The 23230-nt window shown below is 43.2% G+C and overlaps 1 protein-coding gene across 3 annotated transcripts in view; it reads left to right on the top strand.

Moving 5' to 3' along the window:
• Positions 1-1885: 1885 nt before the first annotated feature.
• The window catches only part of LOC311224149 (mothers against decapentaplegic homolog 2), a 37379-nt gene continuing 16034 nt past the window's right edge, over positions 1886-23230 (top strand). Inside the window, exons 1-8 of one of the 3 annotated variants that reach the window (XM_084309009.1) lie at positions 1886-2045; positions 3010-3418; positions 5149-5238; positions 6249-6442; positions 6610-6744; positions 7779-7841; positions 8255-8308; positions 8806-9018. In XM_084309009.1, the coding sequence (XP_084165135.1) occupies positions 3183-3418; positions 5149-5238; positions 6249-6442; positions 6610-6744; positions 7779-7841; positions 8255-8308; positions 8806-9018 (985 nt within the window). In that variant the 5' untranslated portion in view covers positions 1886-2045; positions 3010-3182. Of the gene's footprint in view, positions 2046-2276; positions 2358-3009; positions 3419-5148; positions 5239-6248; positions 6443-6609; positions 6745-7778; positions 7854-8254; positions 8309-8805; positions 9019-23230 lie in introns of those variants that run through there. The other 2 variants (XM_084309007.1, XM_084309008.1) reach the window with 2 other exon arrangements.

Below are 23230 nucleotides of genomic sequence, written 5' to 3'. Positions count from 1 at the left end.
GCACAATACACGAGACCCTCTTCTTGGACCTAGTAAGGTTGTCGATAATACAATGTAGTTAACCCCCCCCCCCCCTACCCAACCACCTCCAATGTACAGCCCCCCCACCTACCCACCCCCACAATGTACAGTTTCTTCGTCAAATGTATATACTCTTCTTTTTTTATTATTTTTGTATCACAAACAGTACTGTACGGTGGTGTAGTGGTTAACACTGTCGCCTCACAGCAAGAAGGTCCAGGGTTCGATTCCCGCTTGGGGACCAGGTTTCCATGATGCCAGGTACCCAGGTGGGATATCTCCCAGGCCTTTCTGTGTGGAGTTTGCATGTTCTCCCCGTGCTCGCAAGGGTTCCCCCCCCGATAAGATAAACCCAATGGAAAAACATGCACAACAACAGATCGCTAACGCTGTGGCGTCCTTGACGAAGACGGACAGGAGCACTTGGATTGGTCCCCTGGCGCGGCTCACGTTGACGCCTGTCTGCTCCCGGCTGCCCTTGGGGGGGAAGGACGACGGGATGGGTTAATCGCAGAGACAAATCGCATCTGCGATCCTAAAGAGACAATGCATGCGTGTGTGTTCCGGTGTGTGTGCTAAACTAACCGCTGTGTGTACCACTAAAACATTGAGTGTCGTTGCATGCCGAATAAAGACCTCTGCAACAGGTCCTGCATTATTATTATTATATTATTATTATTATTATTATTATGTATTTGTAAATCTGGTATGTCATAAATGTATAGATGTAGCAGTACTGTCTATCTGTATGTCATGTGTGTCATATATGTTATGATGAATTTAAAATGGGGGACCCTGATGTAAACAAGACGAACGTCTTTCTCTGGTCTGCATCCCCTTAACAATTGTGTGTATTGAGCTGTACTGTATTGTACCCATTCTGCAATCTGTTAAATAAAGTTTTCATTCATTCAACTCATTCTGCGCCATCGCTTAATGCGCCAGAGGGCGCTATTACGCCATCGCTTAAATCAATGGGGGGACTGCAAGATTAGCAAGTGCTTAAAATATATCTTATATTATAGCTATGGGTCTAATACACCCGTCGATTGTCAGTGAGTTGCTTCCAGGCAACATGTACAAAGCGGGTTGTTTTTTCATCCGTACATTTCCGCTTTATACTGTTTTGAATATGAATATAGTTTTGGTGATTCTTAGTAATCCCAGGAAAAGACGCGGTAATAGCCCTTTAGTGGAATACACTAAACAAGTTGTCATTTTTCGCCTGATTATCGAATCTTCCTGAAATCAACGCTAGATTATCATTATTATCCTTCCTCATGCAAGAATGAAATGGCCCTCGTAGCGCGAGGCTCCCCCAGTCCCCCTTCTGCACCCAACGGCCCTGATGTAAACAAGACGAAAGTCTTTCTCTGGTCAACAATTGTGTGTATTGAGATGTACTGTATTGTACCCATTCTGCAATCTGTTAATACAATTTTCAATCAATCAATCAATCAATCACTGTGCAGAAAGCATTACCTTCAACCAAGAACAACTATCCAATTTAATTTGATATAACGTAACTTATGCCTTCTGTTTTGAAAAAAATGCCACAACGCAAATGTATTTGGGCTGCAGCATGTTCTACTTTAGGGTAAATCTGCGACTATAATTGCGTTGTGGCTTCATCATATTATTCAAACCCTTTCCCGACAGTAGTGACAGATAACAAAACCATGCGGTCAAATAAACAATAACGATTGTCATGAGAACGGTCCAATCCGCTGCAACGTTCGTTATACATTTGCTTCGTTTCCTCCAATCACCGTTAAGGTGGGGCGGGATCACGTCGGCTGCGCGCAGCCAGCACGCCTGAGTGTTTTGTGTTCCGGTCTACCTACCTAGCTTGGCTGGGCTAACTAGCTCCAGTAGCAGAAATAGCAACTTAAAGAAAAGCCAACCATCATCAAAACTGCTAACTGTAGAAAAGCAAAATCAAGCATTTCATGTTCAGAAAGGCGTGTATTGAGCATTGCATCTCTTTCCACACCAAAGCGGAGCACAAGAGTCTCACAATCGGGGTAACTATTGTGACGCTTTTGATTGTTTTCTTTACACTTTGATGCGTGTTGTGTGTATCATGAGCTAACTAGCGTTAGCCAGCAGCGAGGGTGGTTCAGAGAGGAATAGTTCCTCCGTGCTGCTGCTGCTGCAAGATGCTGCTAACTCGTCTGTATTTAGCTTTTAGTAAAAGTTTAAAACATTTGAAAGCTAACGTTGCAATGAAGTGATTCGTTTTTAGAAACATAAGAAATGTAGCCTGCTGTTAGCGAGCTTAGCTGATTGTTGCGCAAAGAGAAGAGGGCTTTCGTGCTTCTTCACAACAACAAAAGGTTTTTCTTTTTTTCTTTTTTGATAACAAGCCTTAGCTATATAGCTAACGCTATAGCTCAGTCCAGCTAGCTAATTCAATTGGCCTCGGCAGATAATAAGGATGCCTCTCTCTACAATTGAACTCTGCAATGCGAGCAGATCATAGCTCATTGTTGTGAATTTGAGTGAAAGCATGAAGGCCCCCTGACTGTCAGACTGCTAGCAGCCGGCCTTGTAGTCTCTCTCTCTCTCTCTCTCTCTCTCTCTCTCTCTGCTAGCTATAGTGTGTTTGTTTGCAATGGGGGGGGGGGCTGTCATTATTAAGTGATCAGTCTCCTTGATCAAACGAGTAATGCAAATAATTTGACATAGTAGCTAAAGTTACCCATTGCATTGTAGTCGTTTAGCTGTGTCAAGTTTGCAAAGTTTAGCTTCTTCATGTTCCTTTCCATAAGAGACAATGGGTTGTTGTATAGCATTAACAGTCTGTTGTTGACAAAACAATATTATCCTTGTACTTTTCTATTCCATTATGCATTCATTTTCAACAAACATAACTCATATAGCATGTGTTTGTTATTTGGATGTGATCATCATGAGCCCAGACATGGTTGCTGTCATGTGCATTCTTGGCTGGAATTGTTTACTTTGTGTGTGTGACTCTCTCCTAAGGTGTCCCATCTCTTCTGAACCTGTCCTGCTTGCTCTGGCTTCCGCCCTGTGACTCCTTGGTCAGTAGCAGGGCCACACCAGAGCAAGGGTCCAAAACGGTGCCCCCAGGCCCCCTCTGCCTCTGTGTGTGTGTGTTTTGAGTTGTCCGGAGACTCTCGGCTAGCCCCACCAAGATGTCCTCCATCTTGCCGTTCACCCCACCGGTGGTGAAGAGGCTGCTTGGATGGAAGAAGTCCGCCAGTGGCCCTGGTGGAGCGGGCGGTGGAGAGCAGAATGGCCAGGAGGAGAAGTGGTGTGAGAAGGCCGTCAAGAGCCTGGTGAAGAAGTTAAAGAAGACGGGCCAGCTGGACGAGCTGGAGAAAGCCATCACCACACAGAACTGCAACACTAAGTGTGTCACCATCCCCAGGTATGCCACTCGCGCGGGGCGAAACCCAACCACTAGACATGAACGTAGTGCACGTTGTTGGGACACGGAAAGAGCCGATATATGGTGTTAGTTAGGCACTTGCATCACCTATATCTTTCTTGCATCACCTATATCTTTCTTGCATCACTTGTATGTATCTTGCATCACCTGTATATCTATCTTGCGCCTAGATTTCTAAATGCTGTTCTCCTTCCCGATAACGGAGATGGCAAAACTAGTGAGACTGGAAACGTTTGATTTTTACCAGCGTGGATAGAGTTAGGCTGATGTGTATTGCTTTCACAGATTACAAAGGGTGAAAGAGTACATTCTCTTTATCAGCCAGTTAGCCTTGATGACCTAGCTTAACTGGCTCATGTTCTCTGGGGAACATGGTGTGGTAACAGTCTTGCTCTGTCCTCACTGATGATGAGCCACCAAGTACCACTTTAGATGTTTTGATGTCTATAGATTAACTGGTTGGTCGCTATTTCCTGCGCAGTGTTCTTGTGTATGACGGCTGTCCCTCAATGTGAATTAAATAATACTCACTGCAGTGGCGCAGGTTTACTGCGTCTCGGAGGGAAGGTTAGCGACGCACGTCAACTTTGTCCATGGGAAGCGACAGTTGTGATTGGAGGGTCAAGAAAAGAGGGCGGGTTTGATCAATCACAGGTCAATTATGGTTGTAATTTGTGATCCCACTTCAGATAGCTGAGCCTAGTAAGTTAATTCACGGTTGTGTTTTAATATTATACATTGCAGAGCCAGAGTCTGTTCTTGTCCTGTTCTTCAGAAGCAACTCTCCTGTCATAGTTCCTCATTCCATATTCTTGATTTCTTGTGTTTCCTATCATTTTCCTTGTGAGAGTTTTGGGAATGTTTGAAAATGGAAATTAGCTTCTTTTGAAGGTTGCCACCTCCGTTTTTCCCCTCTTTGGTCCCATTTAGGGCTAGACGGACATATCGACTCAGCTGATATGATTAGCCAATATTTATATTCCTTTTATCTATTAATCGCTACTGACAAAGTGCAGACAATGAAGATAGTATTTCTAACAATAGTAGCTATCTTTGTTCAAAAGACATGTTGATATTAGGCTAGCTTATTTTGTTCTTATTTTTCAGCATACGGCTATTTATTTGAGGTAAAGCCATAATGTTTTCAAATTAAAATAAAATATTTTAGATTAAAGAACTCAAGTAAAAAAAAAAAGAAGAAAAAAAAAGTGGGATAATTTCAGCAAAATCTTTATTTTTTTAAAGTGAGTATACTGGCTAATGTATTGGTTATCCCGAATATCGAAATCGGTACAGTTAAAATGATCATATCAGTCTAGCCCTAGTCCCATTGTGTGTCTTCAATGTTTGTCTGAATGTCTCCAGATAAGTTCTGCCGTACTGAAAATAGTTTCAGTTATTTTTTACAGCGTGTGATACAATGCCACGATTGTTTAAGAATGTTCTTTGTCTCATTGTATGTTAGTGAAATCCATTTTATGTTGCTTTTCTTATTCTGTCAAAAAAAGGCATCTCTTATTTGAAGCTTCTGTCTTTCGTTTCTGAGCCGAAAAATCTATCTGGTGTCTCTTTCATTGAACGACTCTAATAAAAGAGGCCTTTTTTTAATATTACATTACCCATACTGATATTTCTGAATGATCCATGTCCATGTTTATCATTTTGTTTTTTGTTTTTTTGTTTTGTTGTTTTTTTTCCTCTGTGCACAGCAATTGCTCTGAAATTTGGGGACTGAGTACACCAAATACGATAGAACAGTGGGATACCTCAGGCCTATACAGCTACCCTGACCAAACCAGGTGACTATTCTCAACTACAGTACGGTGTTGCATACAACTGTGATGTGGGGAGCTTGTCAGTCCAGTTGGCTTAAGGTGACATTGAGAACATACTTGCTTTCCATTCTCATCACTTGCCCCCTGCCCTTACCCCCATCTCTCCCCACTTGCCCCCCTGTCCTTACCCCATCTCTCCCCACTTGCCCCCCTGCCCTTACCCCCATCTCTCCCCACTTGCCCCCTGCCCTTACCCCCATCTCTCCCCACTTGCCCGCCTGTCCTTACCCCCATCTCTCCCCACTTGCCCCCCTGTCCTTACCCCCATCTCTCCCCACTTGCCCCCCCTGTCCTTACCCCCATCTCTCCCCACGTGCCCCCTGCCCTTACCCCCATCTCTCCCCACTTGCCCCCCTGCCCTTACCCCCATCTCTCCCCACTTGCCCCCCTGCCCTTACCCCCATCTCTCCCCACTTGCCCCCCTGCCCTTACCCCCATCTCTCCCCACTTGCCCCCCTGTCCTTACCCCCATCTCTCCCCACTTGCCCCCCTGCCCTTACCCCCATCTCTCCCCACTTGCCCCCCTGTCCTTACCCCCATCTCTCCCCACTTGCCCCCCTGCCCTTACCCCCATCTCTCCCCACTTGCCCCCCTGTCCTTACCCCCATCTCTCCCCACTTGCCCCCCTGTCCTTACCCCCATCTCTCCCCACTTGCCCCCCTGTCCTTACCCCCATCTCTCCCCACTTGCCCCCCTGCCCTTACCCCCACCTCTCTCCACTTGCCCCCTGCCCTTACCCCCACGTGCCCCCTGCCCTTACCCCCACCTCTCCCCACATGCCCGCATCTCTCCCCACTTACCCCCACCTCTCCCCACGTGCCCCCTGCCCTTACCCCCACCTCTCCCCACTTACCCCCTTCTCTCCCCACTTGCCCCCTTATTCTTATGCTCACCTCTCCCATCTTACCTTCACCCGTGCCGTGGTCCTCACCCACGTCTCTTACCGTCTCTCCCTGGTCAAATGTCCCTGTCAGGTCCCTGGACGGGCGACTGCAGGTCTCCCACAGGAAGGGGCTTCCTCATGTCATCTATTGCCGCTTGTGGCGGTGGCCCGACCTGCACAGCCACCATGAGCTGCGCGCCATCGAGGCGTGCGAGTACGCCTTCCACCTGAAGAAGGACGAGGTCTGCATCAACCCCTACCACTACCAGAGGGTGGAGACCCCAGGTCAGTGCCGCTTCTCGGGGAGGATCCAAATCTTGTGTCCTACCAGGTTCTGGGACGGTCCCTTTTAAGCGTCCATATTCATAAACAGAATAAGATGATTCTAGATCGTTTTTTTGGTTTATATGATTGAATACTGATAAACGCTGTCTTCCACCCAATCCTCTTAGTTCTGCCCCCCGTTCTCGTGCCAAGACACTCAGAAATCCTGACGGAACTGCCGCCTCTGGATGACTACACTCATTCCATACCTGAGAACACAAACTTCCCTGCGGGTATCGAACCCCCAAACAACTACATACCAGGTTAGTCTCCTTCCAACAACTACATGCCAGGTTCATCTCCTTCAAACAACTACATACCAGGTTAATCTCCTTCAAATAACTACATACCAGGTTAATCTCCTACAAACAACTACATACCAGGTTAATCTCCTTCAAATAACTACATGCCAGGTTAGTCTCCTACAAACAACTACATACCAGGTTAATCTCCTTCCAACAACTACATACCAGGTTAGTCTCCTACAAACAACTACATACCAGGTTAATCTCCTTCCAACAACTACATACCAGGTTAATCTCCTTCCAACAACTACATACCAGGTTAATCTCCTTCCAACAACTACATACCAGGTTAATCTCCTTCCAACAACTACATACCAGGTTAGTCTCCTACAAACAACTACATACCAGGTTAATCTCCCAACAACTACATACCAGGTTAATCTCCCAACAACTACATACCAGGTTAATCTCCCAACAACTACATACCAGGTTAATCTCCCAACAACTACATACCAGGTTAATCTCCTTCAAACAACTACATACCAGGTTAATCTCCTTCAAACAACTACATGCCAGGTTAATCTCCTACAAACAACTACATACCAGGTTAATCTCCTTCCAACAACTACATGCCAGGTTAATCTCCTTCCAACAAATTGGGAAAACATGTGCTTATGTGATTTCTGGAATACTATAAAATTGAGAAATGTGGAATTTCAAGGATTTTTACAAATGTGCCATTTCTTTTTTTAATCTACCAGAACACACACAAATATTCATTGCATTGGATGTTCATGTGCAGCTGTTTTTAGACCTTTTTTTGCAGTCATTTCCACACAGCAAGGCCTACTGTAGTGGAAGAAGCCACACTGTTTTTTTTGTGATAAAACGACTTAAACCGGGAAGGAAATTAAAAAGCAAATGTCTGTGATTTGAAGTCTGATAATAGTCATGGGGGGAAAGTCCTAGTATTTTCCATCAGGGCCACAGTGAAAACTGTGGTGTACTCATGTAATCTCATTTCTGTGTCTGTCACATTGTCTTTATGATAGAAACGCCACCCCCAGGCTACATCAGCGAGGATGGGGAAGCCAGTGATCAACAGATGAATCAAAGTATGGAAACAGGTATCCTAGACTAGTCATCTCTCTCATCTACCTCACTCACCGTTCATTCCCCCTGGCCTAGAAAGAATAGAATTGTTAAGTTAGACGAGTGACACTTTTTTTTTGAATAACAAATGTCTTGAATACAGTCCCAAGAGTAAGTTGTAGTTTACCCAAACAAGATGTGGGATAGCTAATGCACGACTAATACACCTAATAAAATGACAAATATTGGAAATTAAAGTTGCAATGTTATATCATAGTAGTCTGGAATTTGATGAGCAAAAATATGTAGGAACCCTGTATGTAGTTTGCCAGAGACCTGTACTCGACATGGCCCACAACGAGACAACTTATAATAATAATGATAATGAGTGCAAATTAATGACTTGTGTTTCTTGTTTTTTTTGTGTCCGTATCAGGTTCTCCTGCGGAGCTTTCGCCCAGCACCCTGTCCCCCGTCAATCACAGTATGGGTAAGATGAGACTAAACCGTCCCTCACTCCACATTTAGTACGACTAAAACAGCGGTTCTCAAACTATGGGTCGCGACCCAAAGTGGGGTCGTGGGTAGATGACAGTGGGCAAGTACAGGTTTTTTTGTATTGTTCTGGCAACATATTTTGGCTAAATATGCCTCGTTTTAATTGATAACAGTGCTGTAATACAATTTTCTAATAAATATGCATAATCAAGTTCCACAACGTCTGCTTTTATTTTGATATTCCTTAATTCCATGTTGAAATTACGCGATACCAAAAAAATCCTAAATAAAATGGGGTCGTGGTATAAAAAAGTTTCGAGAACCCCTGGACTAAAAGATCCAACGAGACTACAGACACAAGTAACCAGTAGTCTGTGGGTATATATATATGGTAATGGGTAATTTGTCCTCGAGCCCGAACACGCAAGCGTTTGCTTTGTGATCGCAACAGAAACTGTCGTAACCACGCCACCTTGTGTCCCGCCGTAGACCTGCAGCCGGTGACCTACTCTGAGCCCGCCTTCTGGTGCTCAATAGCCTACTACGAGCTGAACCAGCGCGTGGGGGAGACGTTCCACGCCTCTCAGCCCTCGCTGACCGTGGACGGTTTCACGGACCCCTCCAACTCCGAGCGCTTCTGCCTGGGCCTGCTGTCCAACGTCAACCGGAACGCCACTGTGGAGATGACCCGGAGACACATAGGTGAGTTTATACTGAATATATACCCGGAGACACATAGGTGAGTTTATACTGAATATATACCCGGAGACACATAGGTGAGTTTATACTGAATATATACCTGGAGACACATAGGTGAGTTTATACTGAATATATACCTGGAGACACATAGGTGAGTTTATACTGAATATATACCATGGAGGCACATAGGTGAGTTTATACTGAATATATACCTGGAGACACATAGGTGAGTTTATACTGAATATATACCCGGAGACACATAGGTGAGTTTATACTGAATATATACCCGGAGACACATAGGTGAGTTTATACTGAATATATACCTGGAGACACATAGGTGAGTTTATACTGAATATATACCTGGAGACACATAGGTGAGTTTATACTGAATATATACCCGGAGACACATAGGTGAGTTTATACTGAATATATACCTGGAGACACATAGGTGAGTTTATACTGAATATATACCCGGAGACACATAGGTGAGTTTATACTGAATATATACCTGGAGACCAGGGGTGCACCGATATGCAAATTTGCCGCCGATACCGATACCGATTGTTCAACTAACACAATCGGCCGATACCGATACCGATACCGATATTAGTGGCCCAAAAAAAAATATTACATTTTTTTTTTTTTTGTTTTTTGTTTTTTTTTAAACTACTGTATATGTGCACGCGCGCCCTTTTGGTGGTGCGTGACATGAAAAGGCTAATGGCGGTGCTATGGTGTTATTTTACTAATAAATATAATCTGTTTCTGAGCATAATTCTCATTTTGTTCTTTCGTGTGGTGAAGTATTTTATTTGTTGCAATTTGAGTAAAATGACTGGAGTTACCAACATTTTCGTTAATAACTGCTGCTTATTGTTGATATAGCTGGTTAATTGTTGTGTGCTCGCTAAGGCGAGGATAATGTTTACTTGTATTGTATGACTCATGAGCATTATAAAATAAAACACATGGCATGGTGAATACAGGTGCAGCTCAATAAATTAGAATATCGCGGAAAAGTCAGTATATTTCACTGTATTATTGATGCAGTCATTTGTGCACTGCAAAAGGAGCCCTAACCAAGTGTACTGAGTGAACATACATGAACATACTTAGTTTTCAGAAGGCCGACATTTCTATAGTATATATACAAAAGAAAAATACATCTATTTTATTTTTAATTTTTTTATTGATGATAGTGATTTTGGGCTTTCATGAGCTGTAAGACATAATCATCCAAATTCAAACAAATGAAGGCTAGTTGAAATATTTCACTTTGTGTGTAATGAATCTAATCTACGAGAGTTTCGCTTTTTGAATTTAAATACTGAAATAAAATAACATTTCCACGATATTCTAATTTATTGAGCTGCACCTGTAAATCCATAAACATATTTCTTGATGTTTCCTTTTTTGTAAGTAAGTAAAGAGGCCTATGTTCATATCGGTGAGCACAATTTGTAACACAAGACGTGTAGTAATATTTTATTTATTCATATTATTATTATTATTTAATTTGTTGCCATGCCTAAAATAATAGCAGAATTCAGTGTTTCTCGTCAGGCGCAAAAAGGAACATCATCTCAGCTGTGAGTGTGCGCACGCTTCTCAAGGCCGCAAAAAGGAACTTTAAGGAAGTAAAGAACATAATCTTTCGTCAGAAAAATCAAGGCAGCTCTCTGAATGTAACGTTATTTATATTTCAACGAAAGAAAAGCGGGGGTGTCTGAAATATCTACGGTACCGTGCTGTTTTTCTTGTACACAAAACAAATACGAAGACAATGTCGGCTGTATGGGCTCATTTCACGGTGTCAGAAAGAGAAAACGGACGCTATGCTAATTGCAACAAATGCTCCGTTGATGTTTCAAGGGGAGGCACCTCAACCAGGGATTTTAATACATCAAATCTGATCAACCATTTAAAATCAAGGCACGTGGAAGATTACAATGAGTATATGAAAGCCACATCGGCACTGGCTACTACGAAAGTGCAACGCAAGTCCTCGACCTCGACTCAGTCTCTGTTAACACACGCATTCGAGCGCAGCCAAAAGTTAGATAAGGACAGTGCCAAAGCTAAAGGTATCACTAAGAAGGTGATGGAGTTTATCGCACTAGATGACCAACCCTTCTCCGTTGTGGAAGACGTGGGGTTTCGGAGGCTGGTGGAGTACATTGAGCCCCGGTACACACTGCCAAGTCGGCGCTATTTCGCTGACGTCTGTCTACCCGACATCTACAATGTTGTGGCCACACACATTCACGAGCTACTGGCCCTTGATGTGCACGCCATTAGCTTCACAACTGATATATGGAGTTCCGATGTCAGTCCCATGAGCATGCTTAGCCTCACCGCCCAATGGGTAGACAAAGATTTCAAATTGGTCAAAGTGGTGTTGCATTCGCAGGAGTTTACAGGGTCCCACACAGCAACAGCAATCTCCGCAGCATTCGATAAGATGTTTGCCACGTGGAAAATCGACAAATCACAGGTGCATGTTGTCGTGAGAGATAATGCCAAGAATATGTCTAAAGCGATGAAGGACAGTGGACTCACCAGTTTTGGGTGCATGGCACATACTCTCCAGCTGGCAGTCCACGAGGCAGTACTGAGTCAGAGGAGCATCTCGGATGTGGTCGCAATAGGCAGAAAAATAGTCGGTCACTTTAAGCATTCCCCACTCGCGTACTCACGCCTACATGCCCTGCAGAAGACAGGCCAGTTGGGTCCAATAAAACGGCTCCAGCAAGATGTTTTTTCACGCGCTGGAACAGTACTTTTTATATGCTGCAAAGCCTTCTAGAACAGAAGCGCACACTCGCTGCATATTCCGCAGATTATGACCTCCCCGCAACTATCAATGCGCACCAGTGGGGATTGGTTGAAAACGTCCTCACACTTCTCTCTCCGTTTGAACAACTGACAAGAGAAATTAGCGCATCTGAGGCGTCGGCTGCTGACGTCATTCCATCCGTGAGGGCCCTGAGACGCCTTCTGAGCAAGGACGTTGACACAGACCATGGTGTCAAAACCACAAAGACCACACTGCTAGAGGCTATAAATAAACGCTTCGATCAAATAGAGTTTGACCCCATCTACAGTATTGCAACCGCACTGGATCCTAGATATAAGGACCGCTACTTTGATGGGGATGCAAAACGACGTGTATTAGTAGACCTAATTCATGCAATGCCTGGTGATGACGAAGCGCATAATGCAGAGGCAGCTGGTGGCCCACAGCAGAAAAGGGCACGGACGGACGAGGCACGGTCCACTCTGCACGACATGTTCGATGAGATTTTGGAGGAGAGTGGGCCAGAAAGGCCACGCTCAAGCGCATCGCAGCAACTGGATGGGTATCTTGCAGAGGTCTCCATTCCCAGAAATGAGAGTGCACTTGAATATTGGAGCAATAATCACGGCCGTTTCCCTGTACTGGCACAGATGGCACGCAGATACCTATCTGCCCCATGCACCAGCGTGGACAGCGAGCGGCTGTTCAGTGCTGCGTCTCATGTTATAGATGAGAAGAGAAACAGACTGAGCTGCGACAAAGCAGAGATGCTTCTATTTATCAAGAAAAACATGCCGCTTTTTCTTAAGAATCGGAAGTAGGCTAAAATAATGTGCAAAGCCGCTCTAAACATCGCTCACTTTAATGTTCCTTTTACAATGTGACGTGTTCTATTCATTTCTCAGTTATTGAATACAAGTGTATTCTACAACATTTTTTTCTTTTTTACAATGTTAAATATATTGGCTATATATTTATATATCTGTGCTGTGCTTGATTGAGAAGTTTGTTACCGAATATAATGTTCGAATCAGCACTAGGCCTGTTGCGTTATTGAGCGCTGATTCTCGCGTTAGAGAATATTCATTCTTGGTATGGAATGCCATACATATATTTCTTGATGTTTCCTTTCCTTTTTTAAGTAAGTAAAGAGGCCAGTAAGTAAAGAGGCATATGTTCTCAGTGAGCATAATTTGGTGTAACACAAAAAGAGACGTGTATTATTATTTATTTAATATTTTATTTATTCATTTTATTATTATTTTATTTGTTGACATGCCTAAAAGTCAAGCATAGGGCTAAAACGTTCTTAAAAACAATAATATATTGTTTTGTTATATGAAAGAATGTTATAATAAAAGGAAAGCTTTTCTATACATGATTTGTCTGATTGATTGAAAACTTTATTAACAGATTGCAGAATGGGTACAATACAGTACAGCTTAATACAACTGCTAAGACTATAAGACTGGAGGATGAAGACCAGCCAAATACTTTCAGCTTGTTTACACAAGGGTCCTCCATTTTCAATTCATCAAAACATTTAGAGCAGCGGTTCCCTAACTTTTTTTTTAATATACTCACTGGCTTTCATAACCTTACAGACTAACTTCTTGTCTTGCTCAAGACTTGTTTATGCCTTGAGTTTTAATAAGCGAGAGCACCATCTCTCTCAACCAGAGCTCAGCCTCTCAGCCAATGCAATAGAACCATTTTGATTGACAGTCGATTCGGCCAATTACGCCCCCAACGCTAGCACCCACCTCCTGCTGTTCTTACCACCAATCGGCAAGCGTTTGATCTGCTTGCGAGAGGTAAACAAGCTGCTGCCCGCCGACCAGCGCTCGACAGAATGACCAAACGAGAGACAATGATTTTATTTACTGCAACAAATGTTATAATAAAACAAAGCCTTTCTATACATTTGTCTCATTGAAAACTTTATTAACAGATTGCAGAATGGGTAGTTTGGTACGGAATGAGCAACGGAATGGAACAGAGCTATGAACAGACTCGGAGTGATGCCTTGCTGCTATGGGTAATATGCTGATGTTATTGTCCGTGTAACACTAACTATATAACGTTCGTTAATGCCACAAAACGAATGCCTTGTTAATCATAAGTAGTAACTGATGCAGTAGCTTGTGTGTGTGTGGGGGACCGCGGGCGTTGTGCAGGTAGGTCGCGAGTGAACTTTTTTTTTTTGCCTTTTGACGCTACACAAATTGATGGTTATTTATCGGCAACTGCTATCGGCACATTTGAGCTTATCGGCCGATAGGCCGATAGGTGTCAACAAGGCACTTATCTGCCGATACCGATACCCGACCGATATATCGGTGCACCCCTACTGGAGACACATAGGTGAGTTTATACTGAATATATACCCGGAGACACATAGGTGAGTTTATACTGAATATATACCTGGAGGCACATAGGTGAGTTTATACTGAATATATACCCGGAGACACATAGGTGAGTTTATACTGAATATATACCCGGAGACACATAGGTGAGTTTATACCTGGAGGCACTAGGCTGACCCCTGTTAATCGATTAGTCGACTAATCGGTCGAAAGGGGCCGTAGTCGACTGGCCAACCTCTTAGTCGAATATAATAAAAAAAATTATCTTTTTTTTAATCATTCTTTCCAAAAGAAAATAGGCCTAGAAGCGTGGCTAACGCTTTTTTTTTTTGATCCACTTTTTCTCCCATTTTTCTATATTTTCTCCCATCCCAATTTCGTATCATCCAATTCAACCCTCCCCTGTCACGAACGCTGTTTCTTGCCTCCCACAAGCCGGCTGCAATGTGGACTAAGTCATACATAGCACAAGTCCCCTCCGGTACTTGAGGTAACAGCAGTCGCATCTTTTCACCTGCGCAGCTCGATCTCTCAGTGTCGAGGAGTAACGCGTGGGAGGCTCACGCTGCCCCCGACACTTCCTGATTCTACTGCGCAGGCGCACCAACCGACTTGTAGGAGTCGCTTGTTCACAACGTTCGATCCCCACCCTTCAGTTTTCCCTCCCCGTAATACGGCCAATGTGTATTACTGCGGACGACCAGCTAAACTGAAAACAATGTGGAGAGCTGGATTCGAACACGCGAATCCTAGCGTCTCCACACTGGTGGCGAGTGCCTTGCCCACTACACCACCTAGCCGCCCTAAGCGTGGCTAACGCTAATGGCACGCATACCAGAGGCTAACTGCCTATGAAAACCGGCACAGAGGCACTGAAAGAGGATTTCACCCATCTACACACACACTAGACTAGACAAATATCAAGATGTATCCATCAGTGGACCAATTGCATGCTTTTGCAGAGGACAAGAAGCCTTCAGTCGACTCCTTCAGACATTAAGCACCCCCCACAGCCCAAATGAAAAAAAAAAAAAAAAAATTATACCTTTTTTTTCTTTTTTTAAGTCGACCAATAGTCGACTAACGGCAAATTTTGGCCAATCCTAGTCGACCATCCAAATCCTTAGTCGGGGACAGCCCTAGGAGGCACATAGGTGAGTTTATACTGAATATATACCTGGAGGCACATAGGTATAGGGCTGTCTTAAATACTTCGAAGCTTCGTTCGATGGGCATGGGATTCGAATATGAAAATAAAATTCGATTATTAAAAAAATATATATATACAATAATAATATGATTTTTTTTTATTTTTTTTTTGCTAAATCAACTCTGCCTCTCTTTGTTAACTACAACAAGCAATGCTGTTTGTTATTTAAGATGAGGTCGGACTCGGCACTGACAGATTTGTGTTCATTGTGCTGCTTTTATAAAGACTCAAATGACTGCTTACAATATTTCATGAAAGCAAAGTGTTTTGTTTGTCTAAGATTTAAAAAGGTTTAAACTTTACAGCACTGACAAAGTTGAACAAAGTGCTGTACAAGTCCCACAACATAAAAAATAAAAATAATATATATATAAAATGTTCATTATCTCGAAGCTTCGAATTAAAATGGAATCTCGGCCCCGAAGCTTCGAATTCCAAAAGAATATTCTAAGGTCAGCCCTACATCGGTATGTTTATACCATGGAGGCAGTTTATACTAGAGATGTGCATCTCCATCACTGAGGCCGATGCGATGCGCATCTCGATACGGTGCCTTCGATACATTAACGATACATTTGAAGCACCGGGCGATGCGATGCGATATGATTCACCCCTGTTGAGATACGATACGATTCGATACGATTTCATTCAACATAATGCGATTCGGGGCGATACGATGCGATTCAACACGATGCAAAATAATGATACAATTTTATGGTATGACAGAGGATTTGGTTGTATTCATTATGCAGCTTATATTATTATTAAAAATAAAATAATCTACTGTAAGACGATTTATATAAAAACTCTTGGGTGCCTAAGACTTTTGCACAGTACTGTGTTTTCTATCCACTTTAGCTAAAAACACACAATGTATGACAATAATGTGAGACAATAATAATCACACACAAAGGGATAATGGCTTATAGCAGACTTAATGATTTTATAATATTTCAGATAATGAAAATAAATGTTTATCATCAACTATCCAGTTAGTATTTATATTGTAACGTTTGGCCACTTTAAATCATTGAACGTAGAGAGAGAGAGAGGGATCTGATGCTCCGTAGCTAACCACATCATGATGGCATTTAGTCAACAACACAGTTTTAACCTGGAGGAAGCGATATAAAGAAACGAATTGCCAATAAATGTGAAGTTATTTTTGAACCGGTTGTCAAGCGTCGTCAATATACCCCCCCCCCCATTTCCTCACTAATGGAACTGGTGTTGCAGAGTCACGTTAGTTAGATAGTTTAGCGTTAGCTGAACGGCTAACTGGCTAACGTTAGCCAGCGGCTACTAGCGTTAGCCAGTTGATCAATTCAATTCATGTCTCCTCCTCGACTTCCACTGTTTGTTGATAACTGTGACGCGGCTCTCGCCTTCTGTAGTAGCGAAGCAAAGATAGTACAGTATCTGCTGTGTGCAGTGCACTGCTGACAGAAGTGGATGTGGATGAGAGGAAATTATATGAATGAATCGGTTTTGACCGATGCAAAGACGCTAACAACAGATGCATCGCGAGTTCAACCTGAATTCTAGCACTTATTCCACCGGTGCACTCGCATCGCACTCGTTTATGCCGGTGCACCGATGCGAATCGGTGAATCTTAACATCACTAGTTTATATACCAAATATACCATGGAGGCACATAGGTGAGTTTATAACCAATATACCAAGTAGGCACATTGGGCCTCATTCACAAAGCGATATAAGAACAGATTTAGTTCTTAACTAGCATTTCTTATTTTGTTCTTACCTGGGATTCGGCTATGTTTTCTTATTTTTGCTTTTCTCTTAGGCAAGACCAAATTCTAAGAGTGGTCGAGAGCACTCTTACCCAGATGAGAAACATTTGAAAAAGCCTACCATTCATAATAATAATACATCAGATTTATATAGCGCTTTTCCTAATGCTCAAAGACACTTTACAAAACAAACAATACAAAAAAAGTAAAAAAAAAAAAAAAAAAATATATATATATATATATATATATATATATATATATATATATATATATATATATATATATATATATATATATATATAAAGGTAAGAGAGGAAGGAGTTCATGGGTTGAAAGCAACCATTGGTCAATTGCCCCCAAATACGACTGTATAAACCCAGAACTTTTCAATAATTATTTTTTTGATCCACTTTTTCTCTTTTTTCAATTTTTTTCTCCCATCCCAATTACCCATTGTGCCAATTCTCCCCTCCCCTGTCTTGAACGTTGCTCACATATGCCCCCCACTGGCCTGTTGTAGGGAGGATAGAAGCCTTGCATCACGTGTCTCCTCCGATACACGAGGAGGCAGCCTGTCACATCTTTTCACCTGCCAGCGCGGACTCTCATTGGCGAGGTGTAACGTGTGGGAGGCTCACACTACCCCCGCCATTTCCTGTCTCTGCTCTGCAGGCGTCCCCAACCGACCTGTAGCAGTCGCTGTCCACAACGTCCAGATTACCCATTGACTTCCACCCGCTAACTCTGCCAATTGAGTTAGTATGACGACTGGCCCAAGCCGGAGGCAACGCCCACAGCCGGAGTCGAACCCGGTGTCTCTTGCATTGGTGATGAGCGCAATGTCCGCTGCGCAACCCAGCCGCCACTTTTCAATAATAATAATAATAATTATTATTATTATTATAACTTATTGCGTGCGTTCTGCTTCTGAAATGGATTATATATTGCTGTTAGAACAGTTAGATTCTCTGGCCGTACGCATAGAACGCATTATTTACAACCTCTCCTCCCCCTCCTCTCTTCTCTGCTCCACACCTACAAGTTCTGAGCGCACTCTAGGTTTTAGCCACAGGGACCTTTCAGAGAGAGATGACAGGTGACAGATCCGGTATTTCCCAACCTACTGCGCGATTGGCTCTTGACAAGCGCGCAGTCGTTCAGTATTGACAGCCTACTTTGCTGGAACGATTTATTTCGCACTATACAGTACGTATACATAGAAGTAGGGGTGGGAATCACCAGTTTCATCACGATACGATATCTATTCTTTGGACAACGATACGATATTTTCCGATATCACAGTCTGCCACGATACGATTCAATTCAGGTGCCTGCGATCGATATGAGACTATATTATATGCCCATGATTTAACACAATCGGTAACATTTAAATCAACAAAAAAAAAGGCAATGGAAATATCATTTGACATTTTTATTTTTGATCTTTTCCAGACATTTAAATGAAAAACAATCTATTGTTTTTAATACAAATAGACCTCCTGTTCACTGTTTTTGGTTTGTTTTCCCCCCCCCCCCCGATATTAATATCTTATCACAGCGCTGTATTTTGGCTGGAAAAGGCATATTGGGAGTCAGAAGGTGCAGTACCGGCCAGATCCTGTTAACCCCACTATCTCGAGAATGCCGTAATCCCCCCTCCTTCCCGTGTGTATCCTTTCGGCAACTTGCTTTTCCTTCCGCGTTGCTCTGATTGGCCAGCGATCTACACTAGTTTCGCCCCTACGCCGGTAGCGCGCGCATTTAGTTTTTACGCCCACACGCTCACACACGCAGGTTTTAATAATAATAATGCAGGTTTTGCCCCCACGCCGGTAGATAATAATAATAATACTTAGAATAATAATACTTAAACAAACGCACGCAATTGGCACAAGTGTAAATTATGCATTCGTCACTCAGTTTTGACATCGACGCACTTAGCTCAACTCGTTCGCCAGCTCGCTGTGGAGCCTATGGTCACAAGTTCAAATCACTCTTAGTTAAAAAAATTTTTCATTTAATTAATTTATCATCTCTCTATATTAACGTAACTAGCTATTCATATCAATAGAAATAACGTTCATCTCTATATTAACGTAACTAGCTATTCATATCAATTGAAATAACTTATTGTATTGTTTTCATCTCTATATTAACGTGATTCCATCAACACTGGCTGAATAATGAAGCCCAAAGTCGCGTCACGCGCAAGAGCATATTACCTATGTGTTGATGGAATCACGTTAATATAGAAGGATGAAAACAATACAATACGTTATTTAAATTGATATGAATAGCTAGTTAAGTTTACACTTTGATCGCCATGGTTAAATTCATAATTTACCATCCCTCGCCATCTCTATTTGTCTATGGAGAAGTTCCCCTTCTTTGCAGGGCTATAACTTTTTAAATTGTATTGCTAAATTGACATTATTATGGCCCATTCAACGTCAAGTATCTATTGTTCAGGGTGTAGCAACGTTATACTTTTTCATTCACATATTCATACTAAAATACGGTCTAAAGTATAAGTATGTTTTTATCGTTTTCTGCAGCTTTCTCCAGAACGTGATTTATAGCTCCAAATGCATTATATTGATGATGAAATACAGTTTGATAGCAATCGGAGCGAGATAAAAAATTTCAACTGGACGTGGTTCTAGAAGTTACTACGTATCATCTGATGTTGACCGGATGGGCGGGGGGTCGTTTATAATTCCGTGGGCAACGTTATATCATTCATCTAGTGTGGGTCATATGATCATCAGAGCAGTTAGTAAAGAACACGTTGGAAAATAACGCTGGATCTTACTGTATCTTCCTCGCGCCGTTGGGCGATGAGCGTGGAGCAGAGATATTCCTATTATGGGATGTATAAATACCCGATCCATTTCCAGGTTGTATAATAGTATATACGTCCAAATCATGTTGTTTGTCGAGTTATTTGCACCGATCGGTGTTCACTGTGTCAAGATGGAGTCCTGCTAATGATAGCGAGTGCCCGGACGAAATATGGGTGAGCACCATTTCATCCACATGACTTCCTGTTGGGCGATCTGCCGATCGGCCACCAGATGGCGCTCTTGAACCGTTAGAGAGTTGAGTGGAGCTCAGCAGTATATCTCAGGTCCCCGGGGGAGAAATATGATTTCGATCACAGAAATATTGATATCAAAGACGTGTTACGGCGTCTTCGGCAGAATGAGCATGGCGGGGAATGACGAGTTTCGACGTTTCCGGCGATTAAAGTGTTAATATAGAGAGATGAACGTTGTTTCGATTGATATGAATAGCTAGTTACGTTAAAATAGAGAGATGATAAATTAATTAAACGTAAAAAAAAAAAAAATGAACTAAGCGTGATTTGAACTTGTGACCATAGGCTCCACAGCGAGCTGACGAACGAGTTGAGCTAGGCGTTGCAGTATATAGCGCGGCGTATATTGATGCAGGTAGGTATTATCTGATGCAGGTAGGTATTATCATGCTAATATGGCGTGTTCTGCGATACCCATTTCAGCATGTGTGCGAGGGCTCTCGCATTATTATTATTATTAAAACCTGCGTGTGTGCGAGCGTGTGGGCGTGTGGGGGCAAAAACAAAAACCTGCGTGAGGCAGTGCACGTGAGCGGCGCGGCACGTGAGCGGCGCGGGGAGCGGAGCGGGCGGTTTTGACGTGAGCGAGGAGTGGGTTTTAAAATGGGTCGGTGCGACGTTCGGAGCGAGAGTTCTCCTCCGCTCCAATCCACTCCAGGCCTCTCATAGTGGTTTAACACTGATGTAATATACATGTAGTACAATGCCAAAGCAACAGATGGCGATGTACAAACATGAAGGCCATTTTCAACCAATGAGAAGGGTGAACCTGTGATATCCTGTTCAGGCTTTGTCACTCACATCCTGTTAGAAAAGGTTTTGACGCCATTGTTGTTGTCGTTAGCTTACATGCTAACGTTAATGGCAGCGACCATAGCATTGTGGCTAGGCTAGCTATCATCGCTTAATAGAGCTAGTGAATGGATAAACAACGTTATTTAACATTGCAGAATGGGTACAATTACAATGCGGCTCAATACAAACAATTGTTAAAGGGCCCAGGGGGTGTAGACTGTTGTAGTTTGAGCTAATTTACACCATGCTCCAAAAAAAAAGAAGAAAAATCTGCCGAGCGATGTGGAGCGGGGAGCGCTCGATTCAAGGTGAGCGGTGAGCGACTTGGGGACGGGGTCAACATGAGCGATTAGCGGAGCGGACCAAGCTTTAAAGAGCGAAGAGCGGATTTCTCGCACGCGCCGATCCGCTCACGTGGCCTGGCGTGAGGGCATTATCTAGGCTCATGCGCATGCGCACGCTCACACCGGCGTAGGGGCGAAACTAGCGTAGATCGCTGGCCAATCAGAGCAACGCGGAAGGAAAAGTAAGTTGCCGAAAGGATACACGCCTCCTTCCCAGTCCCTAGTGGACCTCTGCTGTGCTCTCTATCGCTCTATCAGCTTAGCTTAGTTAGCTCACGCTAACGCAACGTTAATTTCGGTATATAACGCGACGTGGGCATAAAGGAATGGCGAGGATGGAAAGCATGTTAGATGCATTTGACCCCTTGTGGGGGAAAAAAACAACGGGCACTTATTTCGGGCAAAATAGGCGGACTCTGAAGCCACTCTGTCTAACGGCTACACACGCTGAGCTGCGCTGAGCTACTGTTGTTGTTGCTGCAGCCGGGTGGATATGCTCACGAGGGGATTTTCAAAATAAGAGTATCGCAATATGAATCGATCTTTTTACGTTGCATCGATCCTATTTCATAATTGATAATAGATCGATATATTGATCTGGATCGATGTATCGTCCCACCCCTACATAGAAGTAGAAGTCTTTATTTGTCATCAGATTAACACACACGCGATGCGCGACCCACAGGAACACACACATGTGTGCGGCCGGGTAGCACAGCGGACTAAGCGTCTGTCTGCCACCGCAGAGACACTGGTATCGAATCCGGCTGTCAGCGGTGCCTCCGGCTTGGCCGGTCGTCATACTGACACAATTGACAGTGTCAGCGTGTGGGAAGCCGGTGGGTGGTATCCTGGTCGTTAGAAACAGCGACTCCTACAGGTCGGTCAGGGCGCCTACACATCAAGGGAAGGAACTGGTGAAGGTAGTGTGATCCTCCCACGGGTTACACTTCACCAATGAGAGTCCGCGCTGTCAGGTGAAAAGAGGCTGCTGGCTGTCTCCTATGTATAATGTATAGGAGGAAGCATCTGATAGACTTCAGGGCTCCCTAGACCGGCAAGTAGGGGGCAAATGCGTGCAACGACCAGGAAGGGGAGGGGAGAATTGGAGAAAAATACAGAAAAATAGGAGAAGAAAAAGTAAAAAAAAAAAAAAAAAAAAAGGAACACGCATGTGAGGTGTGTGTGCGCTCGGACGTGCGCTAAGGCTGCCTCGCTAAGCCGTTTATTTATCCTGTTGAATGGATCAGCATGCAATGCTGAACCTCTCAAGCTGTTTTGCAGACGCCTCATTCGCCTTATAAGGCGCAGGCGAGGCATGTCATGCAAATGAATTGAGCGCGAACGCGCATTTCGATTTAAGAACGGGTGTGATTCATCATTCAGCACACCTGGGTAAGAACTAGGGATGCTCGATACTGGCTTTTTTACCTATACCGATATTGTCCAACTCTTAATTTCCGATACCGATATCAACCGATACCGATATATGCAGGGTTTCCCCCCCCCCCCAAAAATTTTATAATTTCGGGTAATTAACATTACATATCTCTTGTTGTGGAATTAACACAACATTATGCATACTTTTGACAATAAATAAAATCTGAATTTGTTCTTACTTGCTTGCCTGGGTAAATAAAGGTTATAGAAATGTAAAAAAAAAATTTTTTTTTGAAAACCGATACCGATATTTTCCGATATCACATTTTAATGCAGATAATATCGGTAGGCCGATAATATCGGACATCCCTAGTAAGAACGGATTTGGACTTTAAGAACGGCTTGAAAGAATGTGGCTGTGGCTTTTCTTATTAGATAGAACAGACGGGTAAGAAAGAATATAAGAAAAATAAT

The sequence above is a fragment of the Notolepis coatsorum genome, assembly GCF_963971535.1.
Source record: "Notolepis coatsorum genome assembly, chromosome: 2".
NCBI classification, from domain to species: Eukaryota; Metazoa; Chordata; class Actinopteri; order Aulopiformes; family Paralepididae; genus Notolepis; species Notolepis coatsorum.
This window is presented reverse-complemented; position numbering and strand designations above follow the sequence as displayed.